The sequence below is a fragment of the Myotis lucifugus genome, unplaced genomic scaffold (genome assembly GCF_000147115.1).
Source record: "Myotis lucifugus unplaced genomic scaffold, Myoluc2.0 scaffold_100, whole genome shotgun sequence".
NCBI classification, from domain to species: domain Eukaryota; kingdom Metazoa; phylum Chordata; class Mammalia; order Chiroptera; family Vespertilionidae; genus Myotis; species Myotis lucifugus.
In genome coordinates, this window is record NW_005871148.1 from 2,710,457 (window position 1) to 2,737,661 (window position 27,205).

At 38.7% G+C, this 27,205-nt stretch overlaps 1 protein-coding gene across 1 annotated transcript in view; it reads right to left on the reverse strand.

Moving 5' to 3' along the window:
• The window catches only part of CEP112 (centrosomal protein 112), a 281,747-nt gene that overhangs the window by 149,463 nt on the left and 105,079 nt on the right, over nt 1–27,205 (reverse strand). The window contains exons 19-20 of the mRNA XM_014458887.2: nt 18,076–18,183; nt 4,011–4,193 (exon numbers count right to left, since the gene is read on the reverse strand). Of these exons, the coding sequence (XP_014314373.1) occupies nt 4,011–4,193; nt 18,076–18,183 (291 nt within the window). The remainder of the gene's footprint in view (nt 1–4,010; nt 4,194–18,075; nt 18,184–27,205) is intronic.

Here is a 27,205-nt window from a genome sequence, read left to right on the forward strand (position 1 = left end):
CAAGTATTTTCAATAGAAAAATGCTTCCCCCAAAAAGCCCAGTGTTCAGAACATCCATCTTGTTAGATTCATCCTTAGGCAATCTTGAAAGAATAATAGCTAGTGTTAATCCACTGCACACACCCACACTCAGTTCATTAATGGAGACTTTGATCTTGTACCCAGATTCCCAAATTCATGTGAAATAATATTATTGAGATATGATTTTAAAAATTAAAATGGTTTTCACTTTTTTGAAAAACTTTTTGGTAGAAGAGAGGAAGAAAAGCTTTTCTGAAAACACCACATTTTAGAATCAGTAATAGGTGCAGCCACTTTACTGTGAACCAATATGGCAAAATCAAGGTGATCTGTTCACTATTTTGTAAAAGTTGTTCCTCTTAGAATCATAATTCTCAATTTAGGGAATCCACAAAGGCATTGAGATGCCAATGTCTGGCAGGACCCCTTTTATTAGATACAAAATCTATATATTCAGATGTCACTATAACCTTCAAGTCTGTTGTACCTCATCTGCATTATACTGATGGTGGTTCACAGTGGCAGCTGTGGTCCCCTAACTCCTCGATTTGTCTGTACCTCATAGACAGCTGTCCTAAGATGGTGACACCACCTCTGGGGCGAATCACAAAGGTTCTCTGTAACAGTCTCAGACACTTTAGCAACAAACATAAAAGATCAAGCATTCTCTAAATGGTTCAGGGTCCTAAAAGAACAATGAAGGGATCAAGGAACCTATGTTCTGTTTTTCTTCTAATTCAAAGGGGTAAATTGTAGAAATTCTTTTATTACATTGCAGTTCAGTAGCAAAGCAAGAATTACATGCAGAACTATCATGTTAGAAGTTTCCTAGAAGAATCTTAACAAAAAAATAAGTTCTCTTTGTATTAAAAACATGATTGGATCAATCCAATACTTCTTCAAAATAATTTCAAAAAGAGGGATCTGACAGATGAGAAACTGACGTTGTAAATTTCTGTGTTGAAATCTACTAATCTAGATGCTTTTTCTTAAACATTATGACCTTAAGTAGATATCAGACTAAACATGAGGGTGGTAAATTAATGTGCATTTCAGCAAATCACAGCAGTGAAAATCAAGGTATATGAGATAAATATAATATATGCATAGAATAATTAGCTAAATGCACCAAATAAAATGAAGGGAATGGTTAATTGCCCTTAGTTGCATTATTATATCTTATCATTTCTTTATAACAGAAATTACTTGAATAACAACCAACCTATATATAGTGTATTCACCAAAAAGTACTTCTTAGTTGATATATATGATTCACCTTATGGTAGGTAACTATACTTTATAATAATGATTTGATTATCAATATGCAATATATCAAACCTTTAGAAAGGCCAAAAGTATACCATATATTTAGTATACAATTTTTCATATACTGTATATACTCAACAATCTGATGGGAGAAAAGCAGCAAACAAAGCCATAGTATCCAGGTAGCTATTCCACGGGTCCTCTGTGGTTCAGTATTTCAACTAGTCCTTTCTACAAAATGGCCTCCATTGTTAACGGAAGCAGCCAAACGTGAACTGAAAATCAAATCTCTCTGGAACTAAAATTAAAAATCAGACAATCCAATATTTAAGACACCTGTGTTTGTTCTGCATCAAACCACAAAATAGTGACTTGAAAAAAGATCTATTTTAAAAAATATATGCCCACTTTGTCTTTTTGAGATCTAGGAATGGAATTCAGGACTGAAAAGGCATTATACATGAGATTATTTAGAGCACAATCATGACAAGATATATTTGGGAAATTTAGGACTTATCTGAAGGAAACTTTGAAACAATAGCCTCAAAGAATAACCAAAAATAATTGCAAAGCATTATCACTTTGGCATATATGATAAGATTTTTAAAAATATAACATTGGTAAAGTTTTTAAAAAACATATTCTCTAAAATTAACTAATTATGTAACTTATATTATATAGTAATCCTTTTCATTTTGATCAAGAATGCATTTAGCCCGTTTCCATTGCTTCTTAGCATTCCCAGGACAGCAATTCCAATTGTTTCAAGAAAGACGCAAAATATGAGAAACATAATCCTACGTATAATATAGTATTTGAAGAAGTCACATGGTCCTCATACTTAATATTTCAATTAGAAGAAATTCAATTAATAACCTTATTGTACTGTCCCTTAATTATACGGGACAATTCTAAAATTTCCCTTTTGTTACCATTGGATGGACCGCACCCTATACATGGCAGATACGACACATGCCAAAGTCACAAAGATTTCCACTAAATTTGGCTGCCACTTGTGTTGGCTTTCTACAACACCACTAAAATACTAGTAAATGATATAAATTAATGGATTTTATTGTATCAATTATTCAATTTTACTTGGCACACAGGCACCACACTGACTCACAACTCTAACATCACACAAGACAATGGTAGATTTAGTATCATCTCTGAAGGAGAAATGAATTTTGAAAATATTCTTAACAAATTGTACGGCTAACAATAAAAATATCAGCATAGCTGTAATTGGCTGGTGGCAGAAATATAATACCCATTGATTTCCTAGGAACTGCCTGACTATTCTCGTACTCTGGCTACTATAATGACTACATACTTAGTTAGCAAACCCCATAAAACAAGTTGAAAATAATTTTCATGTAAATGTAGATTATTGACACACAAAAAAGGCTGTGCTGAGTATATCTATATTGCCCAGTCATTATCCGAAAGTAAAAGACTCAAGGTCAAATGAAAAATAACCAATAACTCCCATTCTTTGCTTTACTGCCTCCCACCCTCCATTCAAGAAATTAACATGTTTAATCAGTTGTATTTTCATGTTTAGATAATTATAAATTTGTATAAACACATATTAAAACAAATGGAAGGTTTACTTCATTGTTCAAAAATTATATTATTTGGGGAGGAAGAATAACTAGGAAGAAGCTTATGTGTGGTATGGATAATATGGTTAGATTTTAATGGGAAAAGAGCTATTTCAGCTTAGTATATTATATGGTTGTATTAGAAAATAAAATGATCTCTTTATTGTTATCAATTTCTCTTCAATAAAATTTCATAGCAATCACCTCAAGAGGATACACTAAAGGCCTTTGATTATATACAGGGTGGGGCACAAGTAGGTTTCTAGTTATGAGTACACAAAACACAGTTTATTCCTATATTATTATTTATTAATTACTGTGTTATTTCCCATAGAAACTACTGTAAACCTACTTTTGCCCCACCCTGTATACCCTATAGAATGTATTGCACTACAAAGATACACGCTCAGTAAGAATTTTTTTCATCTGAAATTTATAAAGATAATTTTTCATGCTGACAGTGCACATTTCATCCGTAAGTTTGAAGAGTCAAATGCTACCACAGCTGGGGGTTATTCTGCCAAATGGCTTCCAACAGGGACGACAGAGATGGAGGCTAGGAGGCATGTGTATGTGCACGAAGGAAAAAGCAACAGACCTGATGGGAAATAGCCTTTCACTGGAGTCATTTTTATCAATTACCATCTGAGTGATCTAATCAAATATAGAGTCTAATGGGGGGAAAAAGCAACACTAGGGAGCAAAAGCAAATATTAAAACAGCTGCTTGATTACCTACAGAGATTAAAACAAAAAGCAAGGAGTGAGGCTGATATATTTCATAGGGATTTGCTAAGGCTGAGGGGAGGGGTAAGGGGCAGATACCTTTAAAAAATCCATCATGAAAGGAACTGAAACAAGATTATAAAAAAAGAGGCCAAGTTATAGCACACCATGGGATTTTTAATCTGGCTACCTGTGGTTTCTGTAGTTAAAGCCTTATTCATCCTTAAAACAAGAGGGGGGGGGGTGGAGGGAAGAAAACAAAAAAAAAATCACATTTATATGTCAGTTTTGCAAATGATCAAACAGCGTGCGTCAACAAGAATAATAAGAAAATATGAAACGCTGATGACTTTTTAAAAAGATGCCCGTTTTATCAAATATTATTGGTAATTACCTGTGAATCTCGTTTCTTGAACTCTTGAATTTGATTTTCGTGCTCCATATTGGCAGCGCGAAGCTGTTTTTCCAGGTTTTCAATGTCCCGTTCATGGTCTCGGACTAGGCTATCCTTCTCTGCGTTATGCTGCTGTAATAGGTGCGTCTTCTCCTGTTCATGCTCCAGCTTCAGCTCTACTATCTGATTGGACAATGAGGAGGACAGTTCATCAACAGAACATCCTTGTCGTCATGACAACTCATGGACAGCTTAATTTTTCCCTAATTTGACCAAGTTCAAAATTTTATTTTTGCGTCATTATTACCTCACCCTTGAACACTCTCATTTTTGGGGGGGGGGGAGTGGGGAAGGTTTACCCAAATCTCCTAATATTCAAGACAGTTGGTCATATTCAGTAAATCCTTCTGCAATCTGTTGACACAAATGCCTGAATATTGAAAAAAAAATTATGTTGAATGCTAGGTATTTCCTCCCCATGAATTTGGGTATTACTGATCAGCAATGGTTATAAATGGTTAATAGTCCGTATGCTTTGCTTTTTGCTTAAATATATAAGCGTATGAGCAGCAATTAAATCGGTCCGTTTTCTTTATGATTTTTAAATAAAAGATCGGAGCTAAATACGCATCTGGATTATTGCATATACAGTTGTCTTTTTAAAAATAAAATGATAAATTTCAAAGCTCTATTATCTCATTGTCAGCTACGGTATACCAACATAAACAGATGTTATGTGTTCCAGAAGGGCACCTGCTGTGCTGCAAGCTTGCGCCATGATTTCATAAAAAGCATTCTATTCTCAGGATCCTTTCCCAGTCCACTCCACACTGGAGACTGTGACCTTGGCCAGTCTGAGCCTCTCCCTGCAAGACTGAATGGCAGCCGGAGACCAAGGGCCTGGTTGCCGCAGCTTTGATACTAATCCTCCCAGACTGTGCACAATGGCACCCTACCTGGCCTGCAAACTATAGCCAGCCAGGCTGTCTTTGAAGCAGGTGATGAATAGGGGACTGCAGGAAGCCAGCTTCCCCAGTGAACTCCAGGCCACACAGCTGCTAAGAACAGTCACTTGGATTTTTCTTCAGTTTTGGTGGATTTCAGTGGAAAAAACTGCTGTTATCTAGAATATGTTGTGTTATTTTCGGCGTGAGAATCCATCTTCAAAAAGCTAACAGTAGGAGCCTGCTCCAAACCGATCTTGTTTCGTGCAATGAATCACCAGACTACCATATCTTAAAGCTATAGCATTCATTTCTCCAGGCACGCATGCTGCACTCAATTTCAGAAGTTATTTTCCTTTAAGATTTAGAAGTCTCATCCTCTACTTGCAAATTAAGACTCAAAACACAAATTAAATTTGCTTTTAATTTAAACAACAGGTTTCAAATTTTTTTCTGATAATGATCTTTCTTAGAGAACTGAAAAATCAACCATAAATTTCTGACCACTCATAAATTATGCTATTTAGAAGAAATAACAGTATTCAAATTCTTGAATATATACACTTATCAGAACAAAACAATGTATAAAATATAAAAAAATTTATTTTTTATCTGAGAATAAAGATGCATTCTAGTGAATTTTTGTTTATTTAAAATGTAGGAATCTTCAGTATTATTCTACTTCTGGCACTTTTTTCCTTAAACACTATTATCAAGTTGTAAAGAAATGTTTCCTTGATTATTTAAAATAAATTGAGCCCTAGCTGGTTTTACTCAGTGGATATAGCATTGGCCTGAAGACTGAAGGGTCCCGGGTTTGATTCCGGTCAAGGGCACATGCCCAGGTTACGGACTCGATCCCCAGTGTGAGGCATGCAGGAGGCAGCCAATCAATGATTCTCTCTCATCATTGATGTTTCTATCTCCCTCTCCCTGCCTCTCTGAAATCAATAAAAATATGTAAAAAATAAAATAAATTGACATGTTTTATCCTATGGTTCATACAACTACAATATTAATCACAACAAAAGAGAGAATTTAAAAAGGTATTTATATTACTGTACTTTTTTCAGGCAGCCAAGTGTATGAATTATGGAGTTAGGATATTTTTAGTTCTTGGACATTATTTTTACTCAGCATTATGTTATCAAGCATCATTATAACAAAATTATAAATTTTACTGAAAATCATTTAAGTATGTAATACACTGAAAGGAAATAGAAGGAGGTGGAAAGTTCCACTGAGATCTCAAACGCCTCAGAAAAACCATGAGAATGGATATGATTTAAAATTGATAGCAAAACATTTTACAATACTCTAGGGAAAAGTAACAATTGACCTATAATTAAGGCAGAAGAATTTTTTCCCCCAAGAAAAGACACATGACCAGAAATCACTGTGAGGTTGTTAGTAATGGTGCCACCTTGCTCCAGGCTCTGGGAATAATGCATTTTCAGAGTAACTTTCTGAGTCATTTAGAGTTCTTTCTGATAGACTGATCAATGATCCTGCCCATATTCAAATTTGAATTCATTCTAAAAAATCAGGAGCAAATGAAATAGATAATGGAATTTCAAACCTAAACATAAACGTTCATAAATTATTTGTTTGTTATTTTGTTATGACATGTTGCTCAGGGATGCTAATGAATAAATCTCAAAGTTGCTGGAGTCTTTTAAAGTGAAATAGTCAGGCTGGCCTGCTTGATCCAACACTGCTTGGTCAACTTCTAGATGTTATGAACCCTTTCTGATCTTTGCCTAGGTTTCTTCACTGTCAGTATCCTCTGACAGGTGTGTCTTCTGATAACTGGCAGAGTCCAGGAGAAAAACCCTAATGTTCTGGAAACATTTTGATGATAGATTTATAACCACAAATGCCATGATGAAGGTGGATCTATGATTAAATTCAAGGTTTCACTTGTTCCTAGCCCCTTTCAGGTAAGAAAATGGTAAAAGGATTCTTGGATTTTCCAGTTTGGTCCTTTACTTATGGGCACATCTGAAGGGTAAACAGAAAGTAGCATATCCTCCTTACCTTGGACCTCCTTACAATTTCCAATGGAGTTAGTGGTGACCAGGAGGTGGTAAATCACGGAAAATGTAGAGGATGTAAAAGTATACAGCATCCACAAGGATGAATGTTGAGTGGTCAATGTGGTCTCTAAGTCAAGGTGGTCCAAAATCTATAACATGTACTACAGGGGAAATATGACGCACCATCACCAAGGAACCTGCTTAATGAATGCTGGCTAAAGATATCCATGTAATACAGGAGGAAAAGCTTCAAGTTCCCTAATCCAAAAGCACTGAGCTGTGGACCAGGTAATTATATGTGTAGTGCACACTCTACAGGTACTAAAACAGACTGGCATGTCTTCCAGGGACAAGGAAAGTGATCAGCCCTCACTTGCAAGCATCTGCTAGCATCTGGCAGTCCCTTGAGTTACTGAGCTTGATGGCGTGGTGGTTGGGGTTTGGGTGAGAAAATGGCTTTATTGTCTAGAAACTACTAGGTCGACTCACATGTAATTGCCCTTTTTGTAGGTCAAAATAGAAGATGGATAAGGGTCCTGCTCCATCTACTATGGAACCCATCACACACTCTGAAAGCGAGGTTCAAGAGTAAAGTGTTGGAGTTCTGAAATCCCTGCAAGCACAGCTCTCTATCCCAGACTAAATCATTCTGCAGTCTGATGATGATGATGTTCCCACTCCAACGAAGGCTTCCCGGGAGTGCCAACGGCAGGAGCACATTCCAGGCCCAGAGAAAGACCAAGTGGGAACTGCTAGATATCCAAGCTGCTGGGGGGCTTGGAATATATATTTAAGTCCTGGTAGCTGTTTTACAATAAATTAGCACTAGCAAATACAACCTGAATGCCTTTTAATAATCTTATAAAGAAAAAGACAAAGGGGATAAAATAAGTCATTAATTCTTAGTACACAACACATAGACCAACACATCCCAATGATACACCTCAATGTCGGAAATTCTAAAACCAGAAACAAATTACAGAAGTTCCAGAATGCACCTAACACATTAAAAAGGAGAAATTATGGTGCAAAATACTACCTAAAATAACCTCATATGTAACTAAATGATAAAATCTGTATTCTACAAGCCTTGGTATAAAGGGGTAAAGCCCTAGTGAATGTAAATATAAAAGTTGAAGAGTTTGGAGTGATTTAGAGGCTACCTAGTACAACAGTCATCTTTTTTAAACATTTTTTATTGATTTCAGAGAGGAAGGGAGAAGGAAAAAGAGATAGAAACATCAATGATGACAGAGAATCACTGATTGGCTGCCTCCTGCATACCCCACACAGGGGATCAAGTCCGCAACCCAGGCATGTGCCCTCACCAAGAATTGAATCATAACCTCCTGGTTCCTAGGTCGATGCTCAACTCCTGAACAACACAGGCTGGGCTACAACATTAATCTTAATCAGGAATCTTCCCTATAACACTGACAGCTGGTCACTCAGCTGCTGCTGGACTGGTTTTAGCACTAGGGGAATAACTGTGGTCCAAGGCAACCTATGCCTCATACTGCACATGCCTGGCACTGGAACTCCTGGGTACAGATAGCAGGAAAAGCTGAAAACTGTAAAAAGAAAAACAAATGTTAAAAACACACACACACACACACACACACACACACACACACACACACACACACACAAAAGAACACTCACTGACAGCAGTCAAACAAGGAAAGAGGAATATCATGAATATCACCTTTGCCATAAATTTCAGAAGGTATTGGTTAAGAAAGGAAAGAGAAGGTTCTGACATGGTTTGGTGAGATCTACTATTTTGTCTCCATCCCCCAGAGGTAGAGCTGCTAAGCTGAAATAATGCTGGGGAATATTCTTTAATACCCCAGTTTTGTAGAGAAATAGACTAAACATCAATCATTCCCTTTCCCTGTTGCAAAATAATACCCATGTATGTGCCCTGGTGGAGAATAGGAGGGTAATTGCATGGGGTAGAAATGGCTGATTGAAAGAAATGAATTAAGCTAGGAAAGTGAAAAACTGGGGCTTATTCTTTCTGATAGAATCATCAGCTTCAAAGTTCCCATAAGAAAAGAAAAAATCCTCCAATACAAAGCACAAAACCTGGTGTATGACATTAATAAAATGTTAAAAGAACAGGTCTCATTTTCTCTAACAAAAGTTGCTCAAAGCTCCAACCAAGTTCTCCTCCTCTATCCTTTCATAATCTCAAACTATAGAGAAGTAAATGCAACAAAATACCTATGGCCTCAAACTGTGACTGAAAATAGAGACAGAAAAGGAATCAAAGAGAATTCATGCACATTATAACAGAACAAGTAGTAGATTTGGATAGAGCTACCCATATTAAGCACAAGCAAGATGAAGGAAAAAAGTGTCTAAACAACTATAAATTTATTATATCAGGGGGAAAAAATGAACTGAGCTAAAAAGGAGGAGGAAAGAAAGGAGGAGGAAGGGAGAAACACATACTTTAAAAATCAGAAACAATTAGAGTAATAGGATAACTTACTAAGAACATGAGTACGATGAAAGAGAACTCTAAGATAAAAAGATAAAACAACAAACCAAGGATTAAAATAACTCCATCACAAAATTAATTCTAAAGTAAAAACAACAATATCTATATATATAAAAGGCTAATATGCAAAGTGTCCCCTTGGGAGTTCGACCAAAAGACCAGCAGTTCAATTGCTTGCTATGATGCACACTGACCACCAGGGGCGGTGCAGAACAAAGGAAGGCTGGCAGCCGGAAGCCAGAAGGAAGGCCCCGGCAAGTAGCCAGCAGACCCCAAAAGGCCCTGATTGCCAGCCAGGCCTAGGGACCCTACCAGTTCACGAATTTCGTGCACCAGGCCTCTAGTTCTGAATAAACGTGGCTGAAAATCTAATCACTGACTCGGACCAAAGACTTGAGCTAATCATAGTAAAAGCCCATGAAGGAGACAGACAGAAGATTATATAGAGAGAAAATAGAAAAAGGAAATCCATGTATACATAGATATGTCAAAAAACTTCTCTGAAATAAATGAAGAGATGAATGTGTGTATCAAAGAAGTACGATGTACTGATATACCAAGTCAGATTGAGAAAAAGAATGGCTGAAAAATATTATAACTAACTCAAGCATGGAAAAACTCAGACTATAAAACCCAAACTACTAAAAAAACAAGCAAACAAACAAAAACAACCTCACACACAAAAATAAAAACACCTGAGGAAATTCGGACAACCAGGAGGTAAACAAAGAATCTGTATTAAGAACAATTAGTTGCCACAAGAAAGTGGAGCAACGTGTACAAAACTTTATGGAAAGAAAGATGACCAGAGACTTTTATTCCCAGCCAAACTATCCTTCAAAAATATAGTGATTCTCAAGCATACAAAAATGCAGTGAATACAACAAATATATGCCCTTCCTGAAAAAACTCTATTTAATGATGATGTCTCATTAGTTAATAGGTGTATCAAAATAAAGGACTCAGATATGAAAGAAGCTGTGCTAAAAGTCCTGGTGGTGGATATATAATTGATTTAACTTTAAAAATTACCTCTATGTAACTGTGAGATCATGGTTTTAGACCAAAATATAAATGCTACAAATTTCTGTTATATATAAATAATACTTTAACTGACAAGATAGAGTGGTAGGAGTGGAAGTGTAAGCACGATAATTTTATTTTTTACTAGAGGAGCGATGCACAGATTTCATGCAAGAGTAGGCCTTCCTTCCCCTGCTGCCAGCACCGGCTTCCCTCTGGCACCCAAGACCCGGGTTTCCCTCTGGCCTCCAGCAGGCACCCGGGACCCAGGCTTCCCTCACAGCCCCAGCTTGGGGTCTAATTAGCATATTATGCTTTTATTATTATAGACTAGTGGCCCATTGCACGAAGATTCGTGCAACAGGCCTTCCTTCCCCTGGCTGCCGGCACCAGTTTTCCTCTGGCACCCGGGACCCAGGCCTTTGATCCAGCCACAGCAGCGAGGCTTGGCTTCTCTGCTCTGGCTGCTCCCAGCCCCTCCTTTTTTTATATATATTTTATTGATTTTACAGAGAGGAAGGGAGAGGGACAGAGAGTTAGAAACATCAATGAGAGAGAAACATCGATCAGCTGCCTCCTGCACACTCCCTACTGGGGATGTGCCTGCAACCAAGGTACATGCCCTTGACCAGAATCGAACCTGTGACCCTTGAGTCTGCAGGCTGACACTCTATCCACTGAGCCAAACCGGTTAGGGCTCCTTTCTTTTCCCCCCCGCTCTTCGAGTGGAGCCCAGGGCGGACTGGAAGCCTGGGTTTCCCCTGGTGACCCAGGCCTCCAGCCACTCCTTGAGCAGAGCCAAGGCCCCCAGATCCTCCTTGAGCGGAGCCCAGGGCGGGTGGGAAGCTTGGCTTCCTCCGTCGCTGGGAGCAACCCAAGCCTCCTGCTCACTCCAGCTCCGTGGCCGCCGCCATCTTCAGTCGTCTTCGGTCTTCACTCTGCACCTGCGTATGCAAATTAACCACCATCTTTGTTGGGTTAATTTGCATAGTCGCTCTGATTGGCTGGTGGGTGTAGCAGAGTGGCGGAGTGACAGAGTGATGGTTAATTTGCATGTTTCTCTTTTATTAGTGTAGATAGTACAGAGTGAATTAATGTTCTTAAAATTGAGCCATAAAATCTGAAAATGACTCTAACCTCAATATATTTTTAATCTTTATTTCTTACTGTTCTAAGATATAATTTCTTATACGATAAAGAAACATTTTGTAAATTTCAGAAATTCCTTTAACTCCCTTTGTTTCTTAAACTTTCACATAAAAAATATTTTAATAAGTGGCAAATACAGCATGCTCCTGTTTCTAAAAAATTATCCTTTTATCTCTCTGACAGAAATTTCTGAAATGATGCTTTATAAGATTTTTTTGGTTTAAGTTTTACTTTCTTTATTGTATGAGGTTACAGTGTCAAATGGCAACAGCTCCCTTCAAACACATGGCCCTCGCATACAGAGGAATCCAGCACACAGTTATTCAATGATACTGGTGTCCCCACTGTGAGTACATTCCTCAGCACCTTCGTGGAGGTATTGTCTAGGCCCTCCTGGTCCAAAGTAAAAAAAAATCATTCTAATATTCTCATTTTCATGAGAATTTTGAGCTCTTCCTCAATACTATGCCAAGCCAGTTCTGGTATTGCCACTTTGGATCAATATGACTATAGTAGTAGAAAAGATCACTTCCCAGTGAAATCACAAACTATTGTAAACGTGTTTCATATTTAAAGAAGAGATGAAGGTCAGTTCAATATTGTGAACAATTACGTACATCAGACTAATGACAGTTCAAGGGCACTTTGCTTTAAAGTGTTAGCCATTGAAAGATAAGGGCTTGTCTATAGGGTTTGCCAGGTAATACTTCCACATCATCCCACCTCCCATTCAAGGGCTCCCGGTGAACAAATTTTGCTTCTTGTGAAATTTAGTACTACTTTTACATAGTTCATTAAGATCCATACTCAAAGACAAGTGCATCACATCCACCCCGCTTTTCCATGTAAGAATATAACTTAGATCATCAGGTCATGTCTCTGAGCAGTTTCCCATCTGCATTTACAAAACAGCACTTTTGAAATGTCAAAATAAGTTACCAAATTCTCCAGAACTCCAGAAATTTAGCTCCAATGGGACAGAGTCCACTGCAAAGTTAGCAGCATTTCACTACTGGTTTTGTGGCCTTACATGTTGGCATATTTTTTTTATTGCAATAATATGCAATATTACATTTCATGCGAGATAAGGACTCCATTAAAGATAAACTTATGGACAATTTGCTTTGAGATCTTGGAGTCAGAGGAAAAGTACAACTTAGCACAGAAAATACCACAGTATGGTCTGATGTTCAGAACAACTTCTTCATAGAAACAGGCACACACACAAAAAGTAAAAAGTAAAAAGTCGGCAGTGTGTCAAGAGTAGAAATAGAATTTGTCATCTGTGGGTGGCCACGTGGCTCTAGAGTTAGATATTTGCTGCAACACAAAGAGCCATGCATGCAACCTGTCAGTCAACAGTTCGCTTTAGTCATGTAAGCTCTCTCATTTAAAAGTTCATATTGTTGTGCTAACTGCTATGAGATAGAACCAGGGCCTGCCAGCATATACTGCTTCTCCATTCCTTTTCCTTTCTAGTCAACCATCACCTGCCAGGGCCCACCCTGCTGAAGCTCTGAAGCTCAGGATGCACCGAGGGCTGAAGGCTGGGAGCACAACAGTGAGCGCGAAGGAGAGCTGAGGAACGATGTTTCCGTTCCCAGTTAACACTGCAAAAACGCTTACCCGACACCTGTAGGTGACGAGTGACAATACTTATCCTGAGCTTTTAAAACTTTAAAAAAAATTCCTACATTTTCTGTGTGTTTATCTGCCAGATTTCAAATATACACCCAGGAAGGATTCAGATAGTCAAATGCTTCAAGAAGCTTTTTAAAAAATATATTTTTATTGATTTCAGAGAGGAAGGGAGAGGGGGAGAGATAGAAACATCAATGATGAGAGAGAATCATTGATCAGCTGCCTCCTGCACACCCTCCACAACCCTGGCATGTGCCCTAACCAGGAATTCAACCGTGACCTCCTGGATCATAGGTCGACATTCAACCACTGAGCCACACCAGACAGGCAAGAAGCTTTTTCCTCTCAGTTTAGTGATGGTTCACTCATGCCACTCAAATTGAGAAAATTCATTAATTAAGAATATACCCTCTTAGACAGAGTTCAACATTTTTTGTAAAAACGTGTCTTATCTATATATTTTAATTTATTTTGCCTTATGGTAATGTGTAAGGGGTTGGCCCTTCAGTGTTTTTTTATAATCAACAGTAAACATTTATTCATTCTGTAGAATTTCACCACTTGTTTATCTGTTGAACTACATTTCCTTTTAAAGGCTTTGTAGTGAAAAAAGAATATATAAAATCTAAGATTAAAGAGTGATGGAATTGCAAAAAAACACACACACAACAACAACAAAAAAACCCTTCATGGCTCAGGAAATCCCAGCATGCCTGCTTTGTTGTTTGTCTCCAAAGTGAATGAGGTTTGTGAAAAGACAATCAGAATTGTCCTTTTGTTCCAATGGGTTATACAGGAAAGAAACAGGAAATCTTGATGAAAGCTTGGGCTTTACAGGATATTTATGTGAGTGTTTATCCCATGTGTTTGATGTTTTTCTCTACACATCTGCACACTTTATGCCTGCATTTTGGCTAAAATATTTTTAAATACCACTTTGCTTTTTTCACTTCATTATAATTCCTGGCATGATGCTTTCTATAGGGGAGGGGCACAAAAATTAAAACTGAATAAAGAAACGTAGGCCCAGAAGGCACAAGTCATTCATTTCTCTGGATGTCAATTTCCTCATAAAATGTGAGGATAAAACCGGATGAGTGCTTCTAAAACTTTTCCACCAAAGCACCCCTAGCAGCGGTGAAAATGAATGGTACCCCCCTGGGGGATCTGAGGGCAAGCTGGAAGTTTCTTTGAAATGCCCTATTTTATCTGAAAAATTCATGAGAACTTTGCATTTTACAAAACAGGAAAGTCTATGTTTGTTTTAAAAAGAATGTTACCTCAATAGTAAAACTATTTGCTTTCCCACAAATAATCATGTGAATGCCACCCTCCAGGAAAGGAATGCAGCTTCACATCACTGGGCACTGGCTCACCGCCCCAGGGACCAGCGCCCATATGAGAAGCTTGGGGGATCGGCATCTCAATACCCCTGCAGTGGGAAATGCTATGACCATTTAAGATTTGACCACTTCAGATTTTCATATTTTAGAGAAAAGGAAGACCAGATAACAGAAAAGTGGTCACACGTGCACTTGACCGGCAGCTGAGAAGGTCATGGGAAGCCCGGAGATAAGACAGTCCACCTGGAAAGGGGGCAAGTAGGGAGTCGGTGGCGGAATGAGCGATGTCTGCATCTGTCAGACATGCACAGGGGCTGAGGTCTGGTCAGGCAAAGGCCCAGAATGTGAACGTTGTTGACCTTGGCATAGGACGTCCCCTTCAATGTGTGCATCCCTCCACAACACTCCGACTGCTACTTCCACACTCAGGTGGGGAAACCTACTTGCTCATGGGCCAAATAACTCCACTTGAGTGGTTCTTAGGAAAGAATCGCTAGAAATACTCCTCACAGTCCATCTATACACCGGCTCAGCCTGTTTCCTAGACGCATGAGTGAAGATGAAAAGCCTGGTTCAGGTTCAGGTTCAGATTCCATCATCTATTTATTGTGCGGGACCCTGGGCTGGTTACTAACCGGATGTGCTCCAGTTTCTACAACTAGAATATGGAGACAATAGATAGCGGCACCTGCTCCACAGACTACTGTGCGATGGGAAGTGCTCAGGTCGTAGAGAGCATGTAGAAATGGTACCTGGCCCAGATAAGGAAGGTTCTACTGACTGTTAGCTGTTAGGATTATTATTCACAGCCCAAATGTAACACTTCCTCAATTACAGACTTGAATTTAAAAACAAATATGCAATTCTCCTTAGTCTCGTCTTCTCTTGGCTAAATATCCTATTCCTTTAAATTTTCCCCTGGCATAGTTCCAAACCTTTCTAGACGGTGGAGCAATCCTTTGAACATGCCTGAGTCAGTGTCCTATGTGAAATGGACAACCAGAACTGATTTCTTCTTCATACGACCTGATATATAAAAGGCTAATATGCTAAGTGTTCATCCGACTGGTAGCTATGACACACAATGACCACCAGGGGGAAGACACTAAATGCAGGAGCTGCTGAGCTGCAGTGACTTGGCTGCAGCAGTTCTCAGGTGATGTACCCCGAAACCAGAGAGGAGGGAGCCCGATTCCTTGCAGGGCCATGCAATTCCACCTTCAGCCATGGGTTATGTTGTTGCTGGGACATTGTCGGCCCCCAATCTGGTTTACTGCACACTTGCGTTTGCATTCCACACCCTCTACGACAGCAACTTTGCAGAGTGCCCTCTCGCACTCCAGGACCCCTCGGGGGATGTCAGAGAGCCAGTTTCGGCCCGTTCCCTGCTGGCCAGGCTGAGAGACCCCACCTGCCAGAGGGACCCCGCTCACTCCACAGACGCCCTTCAAGCCACAGCTCACCCCAGGTGCAGCCGGCCAAGAGGGACTATGGGAGGTTGGCTCCAGGGCGTGTCCGGCCTGCCTTGCCCAGTCCTGCCCCACTAGCCACCTTCTAATTAATTTCCTTTCAATGTGCATGAATCTGTGCACCAGGTCACTAGTATATAACTAATATCCTGGACATCATGTCTCTCACCTCTTTTATCCCATTGTCCCAGGTGTTTGTCTTCTTTGTCACCCCCACCTTACACCACTCACATCCCTTACACCTTCCCCTCCACATACTTTCTGCAGATGATCTTCTAAACTGAAGCATGGGATTTTACATTCAACCCCAATAAATTTCATCTTCTTAATTTCAGCTGTTTAAACTCCAAGAAGGAAACTACTTCTGTGTCATCATCCAGTGACTGACACATGTAGAAATCCCACCTCAAGTGGATACTAGTCATTCAGAGATGGCCCTTCAAACACACATAACCACAGGCATGTACCAACATCTAAACCCTATTCCTATATTTCCTTCATGAAGGACCTTGTCAGGTGGCTCAGTGAGATCCAGATATAGTACATCTACTCCTCTTTCCCCTTCCATCAGCCTGGCCCCCTGATCAAAGAAGGAAATGAGCTTAATTGGCTTCATTTTAAAGATACATATTTTTTTATTATTTCAGAGAGGAAAGGAGAGTGAGAGATAGAAACATCAATGATAAGAGAGAATAATTGATAAGCTGCCCCCTATACGCCCCCTACTGGGAATTGAGCCCGCAACCTGGGCATATGCCCTGACCAGGAATCAAACCATGACCTTCTGGTTCATAGGTCAACGCCCAACCACTGAGCCACATCAGCTGGACACTAATCAGCTTCATTTTTAAAGAATGTGTGCTGGCTTGTAGGGACCACTACCACAGGCCTATCCTTTCTCCTGATAAACTTTCACAGTAAAAATAAAACAAACCTTAACATTGGGGAATACTGTTGCAGTTAACAGAATTTTCTGCTAAAAAAAAGTTTTTAAGTTTTGTATATTATCATATGGACAAATATTTTTCTAAAATCTACTAGCTCACACTCCTGCCTTATGTCTTCTGAGTTAGTTTCTGCCTGGAGTCTTCATTCTCAACATCGATTCGAATGCATAGGCCTCCGGACATAGGAAGGATAAAAATGGGTGCACTCTGCACTGACCTGAGCGATCCCAGGGTGGGTTTTTTAAATTCCTGTTATACATTTGTGTAACATTTATATCATTTATCTCTTTCTCATGAAAATTAAATACAGAAAAATTGAGGCAATAGGGTCTAATTTCTATTAATAGTAGAAATTATTTAAGGAATTGATTTTCCTTATTAATTATTTTTGAGCAAGACTATAAAAGACAAAAGTTTGGTAGATTTTTAAGTTTATCATTCTGAGAAAAGCCTTTGAAGCTTAACATTCTTTCAAACAAATTTATCTGCATGTATCTGTACACTAAAAAGCGACTGTCACACTAAAAGAGCTGACGCTGTCACACTATGGAAAGTGGGAGGTATAGAAAAAAATCATCCATGATTCCATCATCTGACAAATAATTAACATCATTGTTTAAATACTTCTGTCTGATTTTCAAGGTTGAGGATAACTGGGCCAGAAGGTGTGAACATTTCTTATAACTCTTGGAGGGTACAACCAAAATCCTTCCCAAAAGGCTGCACAATTTATAATGCCACTAGCAACTTATGAAAAGACCAATTTTTCTAAACTTTTGCCAACTTTCGATGGTACACTGTCAATTCTAATTTGAATTTTTATTAACACTTAGGCTGAAAATGTTTCTGGATTTCATTGAAACAAATATTTTAAATATTTCATATACATTGGTAATAATGTTCTAGTAATATTTTCATGTACAGCGATTTTATGATATAAAGAGGTATTTAGAAGAGTTTATACGTGCCTTAAGAATTAAATGGCATCACCAAAATGAAGGACCTACCTGCTGTTCATATCTTTGCTTGACATCCTCCATCTGCCATAAAAACTCCTTTGATTGTTTCTCACGAAGAGACTTGGATCTAGTTAGATCTGCTTCCACTTTTTCCATCTACAAAATTAAAAAATCAAACATCAAATTTTGAAAAATTTATATTCCATGTTTTTGTTTGTCCATTCACTAAAATGACAAATTTTAAATACCTCACCAATCATAATGATGCATTTAAAGATGATAAAAGTAATAAAAGATATACCTGTTATTTTGGTATATTTTAATTAAGTCAAGAAAATAAAAAATTAATATGTAATTGACTAAGTTCTATGATTTTTGGCCCATAGATAATCAATATTGTGATAAAAAATGAATTTACTAAGAAGTTGTTTAAGGAAGCACAGTCAAGCCCACTTCATTTCCATTGGTTTCTAACTCAAGATGTGGGTTACAAGGCTCTCCTTCAGTGCTTTTCACATTAAACCTCAAGCAGGTGGTTCTTAATTTGGCCTCGGCAATCTACCCTCCCTACACTCCAATAACCTTGGCATTTCCCAAACAGGCCATGGCAATCTTGGATCTCCCACTATCAGGAGAGTCCCTTCATGCGTTTCCTCTTCCAAACAGTCCATCTTGAAAGTTGACTCATGTCTCTTCTCCTCTCTGAGGTTTCTATAATCCTTCCAACTGATAGGAATGTGTCGTCCTCTCTGGGCTCCAGGACTTGACATCTGTATTTCTCTAGGACACTGTTTTTCTCTGTACTATGGAAATGCTTCGAAGGTGTGAGCTTCGTTTACTCATCTAGATCCTGTGCTCCCTAGTAAAAGGAACTAGGATATAATTCTTTCTCTTGAATCTTAATTATTAACTCATTGCCTTGTTATGCTATATTCAATTCTTAAGGATGAATGAAAGGGCAGGCAAAAGCAAGAGGGAAAGAAAAAAGAGAAGATAAATCAAGGTGGGAAGACATGGTTTATTTAGTACTTTTAAGAGAGATCTTTATATGAAATTGATTTTTGGTTCTTATTTTTCTTCAGCACAGATTGAATAGTAAAATAAATAATAAATATTTAAATATTTCAAATATTAAATACTTAAAATAAAAATGAAGAGTTTTCTATACTCAAAGTTTGTACAATAGAATATCTTCTATCAAAAAAACAGAATTATCCTATATAATAAAAGGCTAATATGCAAACTGTCCCCTTGACTGGGAGTTTGACCGGGAGTTCAACTAGGGGGCAACTAGGGGCAGTGCCTGCAGCCCCTCCCCCTGGCTGGCCCTGCTCCTGATCGGCCCCTCCAAACCCCAATCGGGATGGGCCAGCCAGACCCCACCCATGCACGGATTTGTGCACCGGGCCTCTAGACTTCTATAATCAAAATAGCAAACAATTGAAAGCACACGAAAAGACTTTTTATACCTAAACATTAAGAAAAATTCAAAATAAGTAACTGATATTATAAGGTAATGAAATATGTTATTTTAGGTTATACTGACCGAGAATGCAAGAGCCCACTCCATTCTTATTCCACAATTTAACAAAATAATAAAAAACAATTCTTGTAAAATACTTAAAGCTGTATAGAAACACAGAGTTCTCAGTTGCCATAGATACAAGAGATTCTGTGTTATCATACATCATTCCATATTCCATTCAACTTCCAAGTGTTTAAAACAACACCACACTCCTTTTATTGTGTAACTCTGGCTTCCAAAAACCTCAGAGTAAAACGTGGTGGTCAAATTAGGAGCAGCAAAGGGCTTGGATGCATTTCTGTGAATGGCTGGTGTTTAAAGCAGTAACAACGAGGTAAAGAGGGTGCTGCAGTTTCCTTATAGGGTGACTCAGGCATTACTTTAGCTACATGTAAAAGAAAACCCAAGTGTCCACAGCTTAAACAACACAGGCCCTTTATGTTTTCCTCATGTAACAGAAAGTTCAAAAATAGGCTGCTATATTGGCAGTTCAAAGATGTCAGGGTTAAGGTCTCTGCCATCCAACCTTCCCGTAATGATTGTGAAATGCTTCTGCAGCTCTGAACATCTGGGAAGGAAAGGGCAGGGGGGATAAGGGCCGAGGGCCCCTATCAGCTGAGACAAATACCCTTTTAAGGGCTTTGCTGCAGGACCTGTCAGTAGCAAATTAATGATGCCGTTTGCATCTGATTCACTGGAACAATATTAATAAAAGGCAAGCTCCATCTACAAGGTCAGAGACTGCAGTTTTAAAGCTGTGTCTAATGTTGCCCTAAAAGTACAAATGAATATTGGGCCAACATCTGGCAGTCTCTGTCGAATATGGTCATAATAAGTTATTGCTCTTTCTCTAGTACAGTATCCATGTTATTATATTCTGAGTAACTTGACATTTACAATTTATATTATACAAATACTAATATACAATTGTAAACAAATTCAAAATACATTTTCATGCATTTAATACATATTTAGATAAATTATAAGAAATAGCCCTTCAAATATTTCCAGATATATGTAGAGATAGGTAGATAGGTAGGTAGGTAAGTAGGTAGGTGGGTGGGTAGGTAGATAGGCTTGCAGAAAGATCATTATTTCTGTGTTTTAAAGTCTGAAAACTAATATCCATAACAGGGAAAATCAATGAACACAATAATCGATTATATCTAGAGTTCTTTTGTGAGAGATCATTAATTTATATAAGACTGCCAATATGTCTAAGGCCTGTCCTTTTGTTATTGATTTGTAGCACTTTTAACTATTCTGGATGTGAACTTCTTGTTCAATATCTGGGTTGCAAATATCCTCTCCCACTCTGAGGTTGCCTTTTCATTTTCTACTGGTCTCCTGTTTTCTTTTTGTTTGTTTGTTTGTTTTTTGTTTGTTTTTTAAATATATATTTTATTGATTTTTTACAGAGAGGAAGGGAGAGGGATAAAGAGTTAGAAACATCGATGAGAGAGAAACATCGATGAGAGAGAAACATCGATCAGCTGCCTCCTGCACACCCCCCACTGGGGATGTGCCCGCAACCCAGGTACATGCCCCTGACCGGAATCGAACCCGGGACCCTTCAGTCCACAGGCCGACGCTCTATCCACTGAGCCAAACCGGTTAGGGTTGGTCTCCTGTTTTTTAATGAATTTACATTTAACAATATTATTTTTATGTCTTCCTGTTTTCTATTTCAAAAATCCTTGCCTAGTTCCAATTATCAAAAATGCTCTTGCATTTCCTTCTGCAAGTTTAATTGTTTTACCTATCTCTGTATATCTACAATCCTAGAATTCATTCTGTGAATGGAGTGAGATAAGGGGCAAGATCCCCATATTTCCATGTGGCCATCCAACCAACAGGGTTTATTAAGTGATCATTCTTTCCCTGATGCACCGCAATACTTTCTTTGACAGGAATCAGATTGATCATAGATGTGAGTCTATTTTTGTTTGTTTTCTTCTTTAACAGTGGTCACCCTCCTGCCCAAACCACACTGCATTCATACTGTCGCTTACTTAGTCTCAGGGCCTGGTGTGTGAGCTCTCCAGTCGTGTTCTTCTCCCAGACTGCCACAGCTGTGCTTAGGCCTCTGCATTTTCATACACATTTTACTTTTATTTTTTTTATTTTTGTTAAAGGCATCTTTTTATTGTTGCTTCAGTACTAGCGAGCAGAATAAATACATAAGGGAGGACTCTCCAGCTGGTTCTGTACAAAAGTGTGCACAGTGAGAGGAAACCAACAGTCACATACAGAGAGCACCGGTTGGCTTTTCCTCCAAGGAAAGAGCTAGAGCTACTGTTACAGCTGAACTGTAGCTATAAGAAAGCTTAGCCCCTTTTCACCCTCCCAGCGCCAGCCTCACCCTCACAGGCAAGTGTATTTCCTCATGAACTGTCCTCCCCATTTGGGGGTTTTGATGCCTCCTCTTGCCAACAGTCGTTCCTCACCTTGGTCCCTGGCTGCCCAGCCAGCGCTCCCAGCCACGGTGGCCTCCCAGACACTTCACAAGAAGACCCCTGAGAAGGCAGCAGCGTGCCCTCGCTGCTCCAAATATTCTTCTAGTGCTGAGAAAAGGGTTTCTTCTGGTCCCTGTGGGCGGGAGGCTGGGAGCACGGGGACTTGGGGGAATTTGGGGAGCCATGGGGTCTTCTTAGCAAGGAAAACCTCAGTGGTTTTGGTGGAGCCGGGTGCATGGCTGTGGGATTTGCCTGGAAAGGGCACAGCAGCAGCCAAGGGTAGTTTCTGGCCATGGAACATCGACAGGAGGGATTTTTCTCTCGTTGCCCTCGATCCCTCAGCGGGGCCATCCCTTCCCTGGCAGGCCTCACAGAGAGCTGGCCATCCCTGCAGGCAGCTGGCTGAGTTGAGAAGCCTGAGAGTCGCGTCAGCAGTTTGGAGGAGAAAGTTTGGGTTGATTATTGACCCATGCCTTCTTTCTTCAAATGCCACATGGGACCCCAGCGTGGCTAGCGCTTATCTCTGGGCACGGCTGCTGCCCTTCGGGAAGGGCAGAGGCAGGGGTGTGGGGGAGGGGAGGGTGGGTGGGGTGGGTCTTCATAAACATTTTAGACTCAACTTGTCAGTTTCCCTCCCTCCCTCCCCAGAAGCACTGCTAATGTTTTGATTTTTAGAATTGTGTGGATTCTGTAAATTAATTTAGGGAGTGACATTAGTATAACATTGACTCTTCAAATCCACACATACATGACACATCCCTCAATTTATGTAGGTCTCCTTTGGTTTCTCTCAATAATATTTTATAGTTTCTAAAATAGAGGCTTTGCACCTATTTTGTTAGATTTATTCATAGATAAGTGAAGCTTCCTGATACTATGATGCCTTTTTCAAAGTTTGTTTTCTATTTGTTGGTTACCTGTATATAGAAATAAAAATGAATTGTATATTCGATCTAATAGGTGACCTTGTTAAATTAATTACCAATAATATTTTAGCAAGTAAACATTTGAGAAATTCAGTTACACAAAGAAGCCATAATTGCGAATAAATGCCTATCTCACATGGATACTCCTCTGTTATCTCTTAATGACCTACTTATTCCACTAGCTATACCACCTATTATAATCATACACTTTTATGCATTGGTCTATCAACAAGCCACCAACATGTTTTAATCTTTAAATTCCCAGAATCTACAACAATGGCTGAGTTGTTGTATAGCAAGCATTCATAAATTTTTGATAAATGAAAGGAAGAATAAATCAAGTGTGTTGAATCCTTGGCCAGTAAGTCATTAAAACAATTGAGGTATTAAAAAATAATAATGTTACTATTTTCACAATTGATAACCATTAAAATATGCAAAATACAGAAAGAATGACATGTTTTTCTGGTCCAATGTTCTTAGAGATGTTTTTGACTTATTTTTCTTCAGCAAAAGAGATTAGTCATTGATGAATATTATTAGGAAAAAGTTTCACTTACTACTCTATTAAGCATTTAAGGATAAAAGTTAAGATTTCTTTTAATAAATTGTGTTTGGGGGGTTCTTTAATTTTGTTTATCAAAGCCAAATACTTGTAGATATTCTTTGGATGCTGTCATTTGGAATCAATTATCACAATATTGAAACATCTCTTATATAAAAGGCCTGTGGTCGTGATGCCATAACGCCGTCATGACCAAACAAGCAGCGGCTCTCACGGCAGGTGGGGTGGGGCGCGAGCTACTAGTGGCGGAGAGCTACAGTGGCAGAGGACAGGGCAGCCAGCTGAGGCAAGCAGAAGCAAGCTACTCAAGCATGATTTCGTGCACACTGGGCCTCTAGTTTCAACAGAATTCTGAATTTTACCTCTGCTACCTAACCTCATGTAAAGACAAAATTCCAAATGTTAAAAGGGTAGAGAGATTTCTTCATTGTCATAAAAAAAAGTAGCCAAGAGAAAATGCTTGCATTTATATTGAATCTATCATCTTAAACCCGGTCTAAGAAACGTATTTAAAATGCACGAAGCAGCTGACCCTTAAAGAGCCAGAGCACTGAGGTCTAAGTCACAGTGAATGGTCTGTACACTGATTCTCTCCTTCATTAAGTCTGTTTGTTATCCATCTACACTTACTGGCACGGAAATATCCAGATGGCATTCTTCTCTCCTGGTAACTTTAGAATTTTTTTTCATTAATTCAATAGCAATAACTGGATGATGAACTAAACATATAATCTCTAAGAGTGTAAGAAACTGCTAACCAGTTTCAATTTTACTAGAGCCAGAAGAAACGTCACTAGTCAACAGTGGTGTTTAGAATTTTGTTTTCATGGCAAACCAGTGGTTTTTCGAGTGTAAAGCTAATATCATGTAGCTAATGATTACAAAGAGAACGGAATAAAATTGAAAGCCAGATATTTAGCAGCAAATGCCATTTAATGAGGGTGTATTTTCAAGAGGAGAAAAATTAACTACAAAAGTGAGTTGGCTAGAGGAAGCCCCAGGAGAAACCAGTTAGCTGACATTCATGCAGTCAGTTCACAGGATGAATAAGTTTCACTTTGGAATTGCTGCCAGTACTTCAAAAATATAGCTATCTTTTTCAGCCATTTATTTGTTTCACAGAGAATACGTAAATATGAACACCATTCCTTTAAAAATATGACTATATACATATATACAGAAATAATTCTATCAGAGTGTTAAATTTTCACAATTAAAAGATGTATGTTTTACACAACTAATTGCTGACAGCTAACCCAGAGGATTTGTGCACTGGAGTAAAAATTAGGTTATTTAAGCAATTTTAAATGAGGTAAAAAAAAAGTTCTTCAAAATGAAAGAAACAGTGTGAAGCTATTTTTTTAAGTTTAAATCTGTTCCATTTTCTCTCATGGGCCTCATTTTTGAAACAGCAATTCACTTTCAAAAACAAACTCAAAGCTTTTATTTTTTAATTCAAATCCCATTGTCTGCTGTCTGCAGCAGTTTCCAAATGGAAAAGATGCCCTAAGCTCTACTGGCTTCTACACAAAAGATTTTGGTAAGAAGAGAAAACAGCAGTTCAAAACAACAAGAGAAAAGAAAGACTGTTAATATAGATTGTGGAAAATCTGAAAGCATTATGATTCTCTAAATAATGAGTCTGCTGATTTTCTTTTAGAATCAACTGATAATCTGGAATAGAGGATTATAATTTACCATGTTTCAACATAGTTTATTCAATGTTCGATAAATTTGCTCTGTAGGAATTATTTGATTTGTGAATGAGCCTAACTGTAAGAATTCCATTATAAGTGTGGTTTTTTATTATTATACTCACAACAAAGGTGCTGTCTCTATTTCAGAAACTCAACTGCACCTGGCAAAACTATTCACTATAGAAACCACTGAAGAGCATTTCTTCAACAGAAGACAATTGAAATAATGTCCTGCCTATCGGTTGCCATCACTATTATCTTGAAGGAGTCTGAATCCTGCCTCACTGGACAGACCAGGCCTAGTAAGGGCTGCTCACAGTGACCGGACACAGGTGCAGGGTTAGTGAGGGAGAAAGGGGACCCTAGAGGCATGCACCAAGTAGGGCTTTGCATCAGATCATTTAACCAGCCCAGAGAGCTACGATACCTAGAATCCTAGATGCCTAAACATACACGAACTCTTAACGTCAAGAAGTGGGAGAGTCAAAAGGGTCTGGCAGGATTGGTGAAGGAAGACAGAAGACAGACCTCAAGCCCGGCACAGAGCAGAAGAGTCACAGATAGGAAGTGAACCAATTAGAGGTTCCAGAATCAATTCCACAAATACTAGCTTTCATCCCTGGCTTTCCTTATTTCATGGCAGCCTCATTCTGTGGCTGAGTAGGGTCCTTAATTTAATGGTTCCTGAGATGACATTATCTCCAGGGCTTTCAGTTTTGCCACACAATTCCCAGACTTCTTTATCTTAACATTTTTTTTGGTATCAATTTGTACATTTTCTCCATCTTTTTGGACAGTTTTCCAATTTTTCTTCTTAATAAATAACACCAGAATAAACATCCTTGAACACACTTTGTAGTCCTAAAAGATAAAGTCCTAGAAGTAGAAGAGGCAAATGATAAACACGATGTTGAACCAACCCTTCAGAAGGGTTATATAACCTACCCTCTTGTCAGAAATACACGTCACTGCCTGTTTTCCTGGCCTTCATGGATTCCTTCCTATGTATTAGTTGGAAAATAGCTTGTTGCTACTTAATTTAAAAAATTTACTAGTGAAAACAAACATTTCTTATTGTCAATTTCTGCAGAAAAGTGGATTGGGATTTTGACAGCAATTGCACAGAATTTATGCATCAACTCTTGGAGAACTGCCATCTTGACAATCCATGAGCATAGCATAGCCCGAATTGATTTAGATCTCTTAGAAAATGAACAAATGGGACTACATCAAAATAAAAAGCTTCTGCACAGCAAAAGAAACCATCAACAAAACAACAAGAAAACCCACTTCGTGGGAAAAACATATTTGCCAACGTCATATCTGATAAGGGCTTAATCTCCAAAATTTATAGGGAACTCATACAACTTAACAAAAAGAAGATAAACAATCCAATCAAAAAATGGGCAAAGGATCTAAATAGACACCTTTCAAAAGAGGACATTCAGAAAGCCAAGAGACATATGAAAACATGCTCAAAGTCACTAATCATCCGAGAGATGCAAATCAAAACAACAATGAGGTACCATCTCACACCTGTCAGAATGGCCATCATCAACAAATCAACAAACGACAAGTGCTGGAGAGGATGTGGAGAAAAAGGAACACTTGTGCACTGCTGGTGGGAATGCAGACTGGTGCAGCCACACTGGAAGACAGTATGGAGTTTCCTCAAAAAATTGGAAATGGAACTCCCATTTGACCCTGTGATCCCACTTCTAGGAATATATCCCAAGAAACCAGAAACACCAATCAGAAAGGATATATGCACCCCTATGTTCATAGCAGCACAATTCACCATAGCTAAGATCTGGAAACAGCCTAAGTGCCCATCAGTAGATGAATGGATTAGAAAACTGTGGTACATCTACACGATGGAATACTATGCTGCTGTAAAAAAGAAGGAACTCTTACCATTTGCAACAGCATGGATGGAACTGGAGAGCATTATGCTAAGTGAAACAAGCCAGTCAATGAAGGAAAAATACCACATGATCTCACTCATTCAT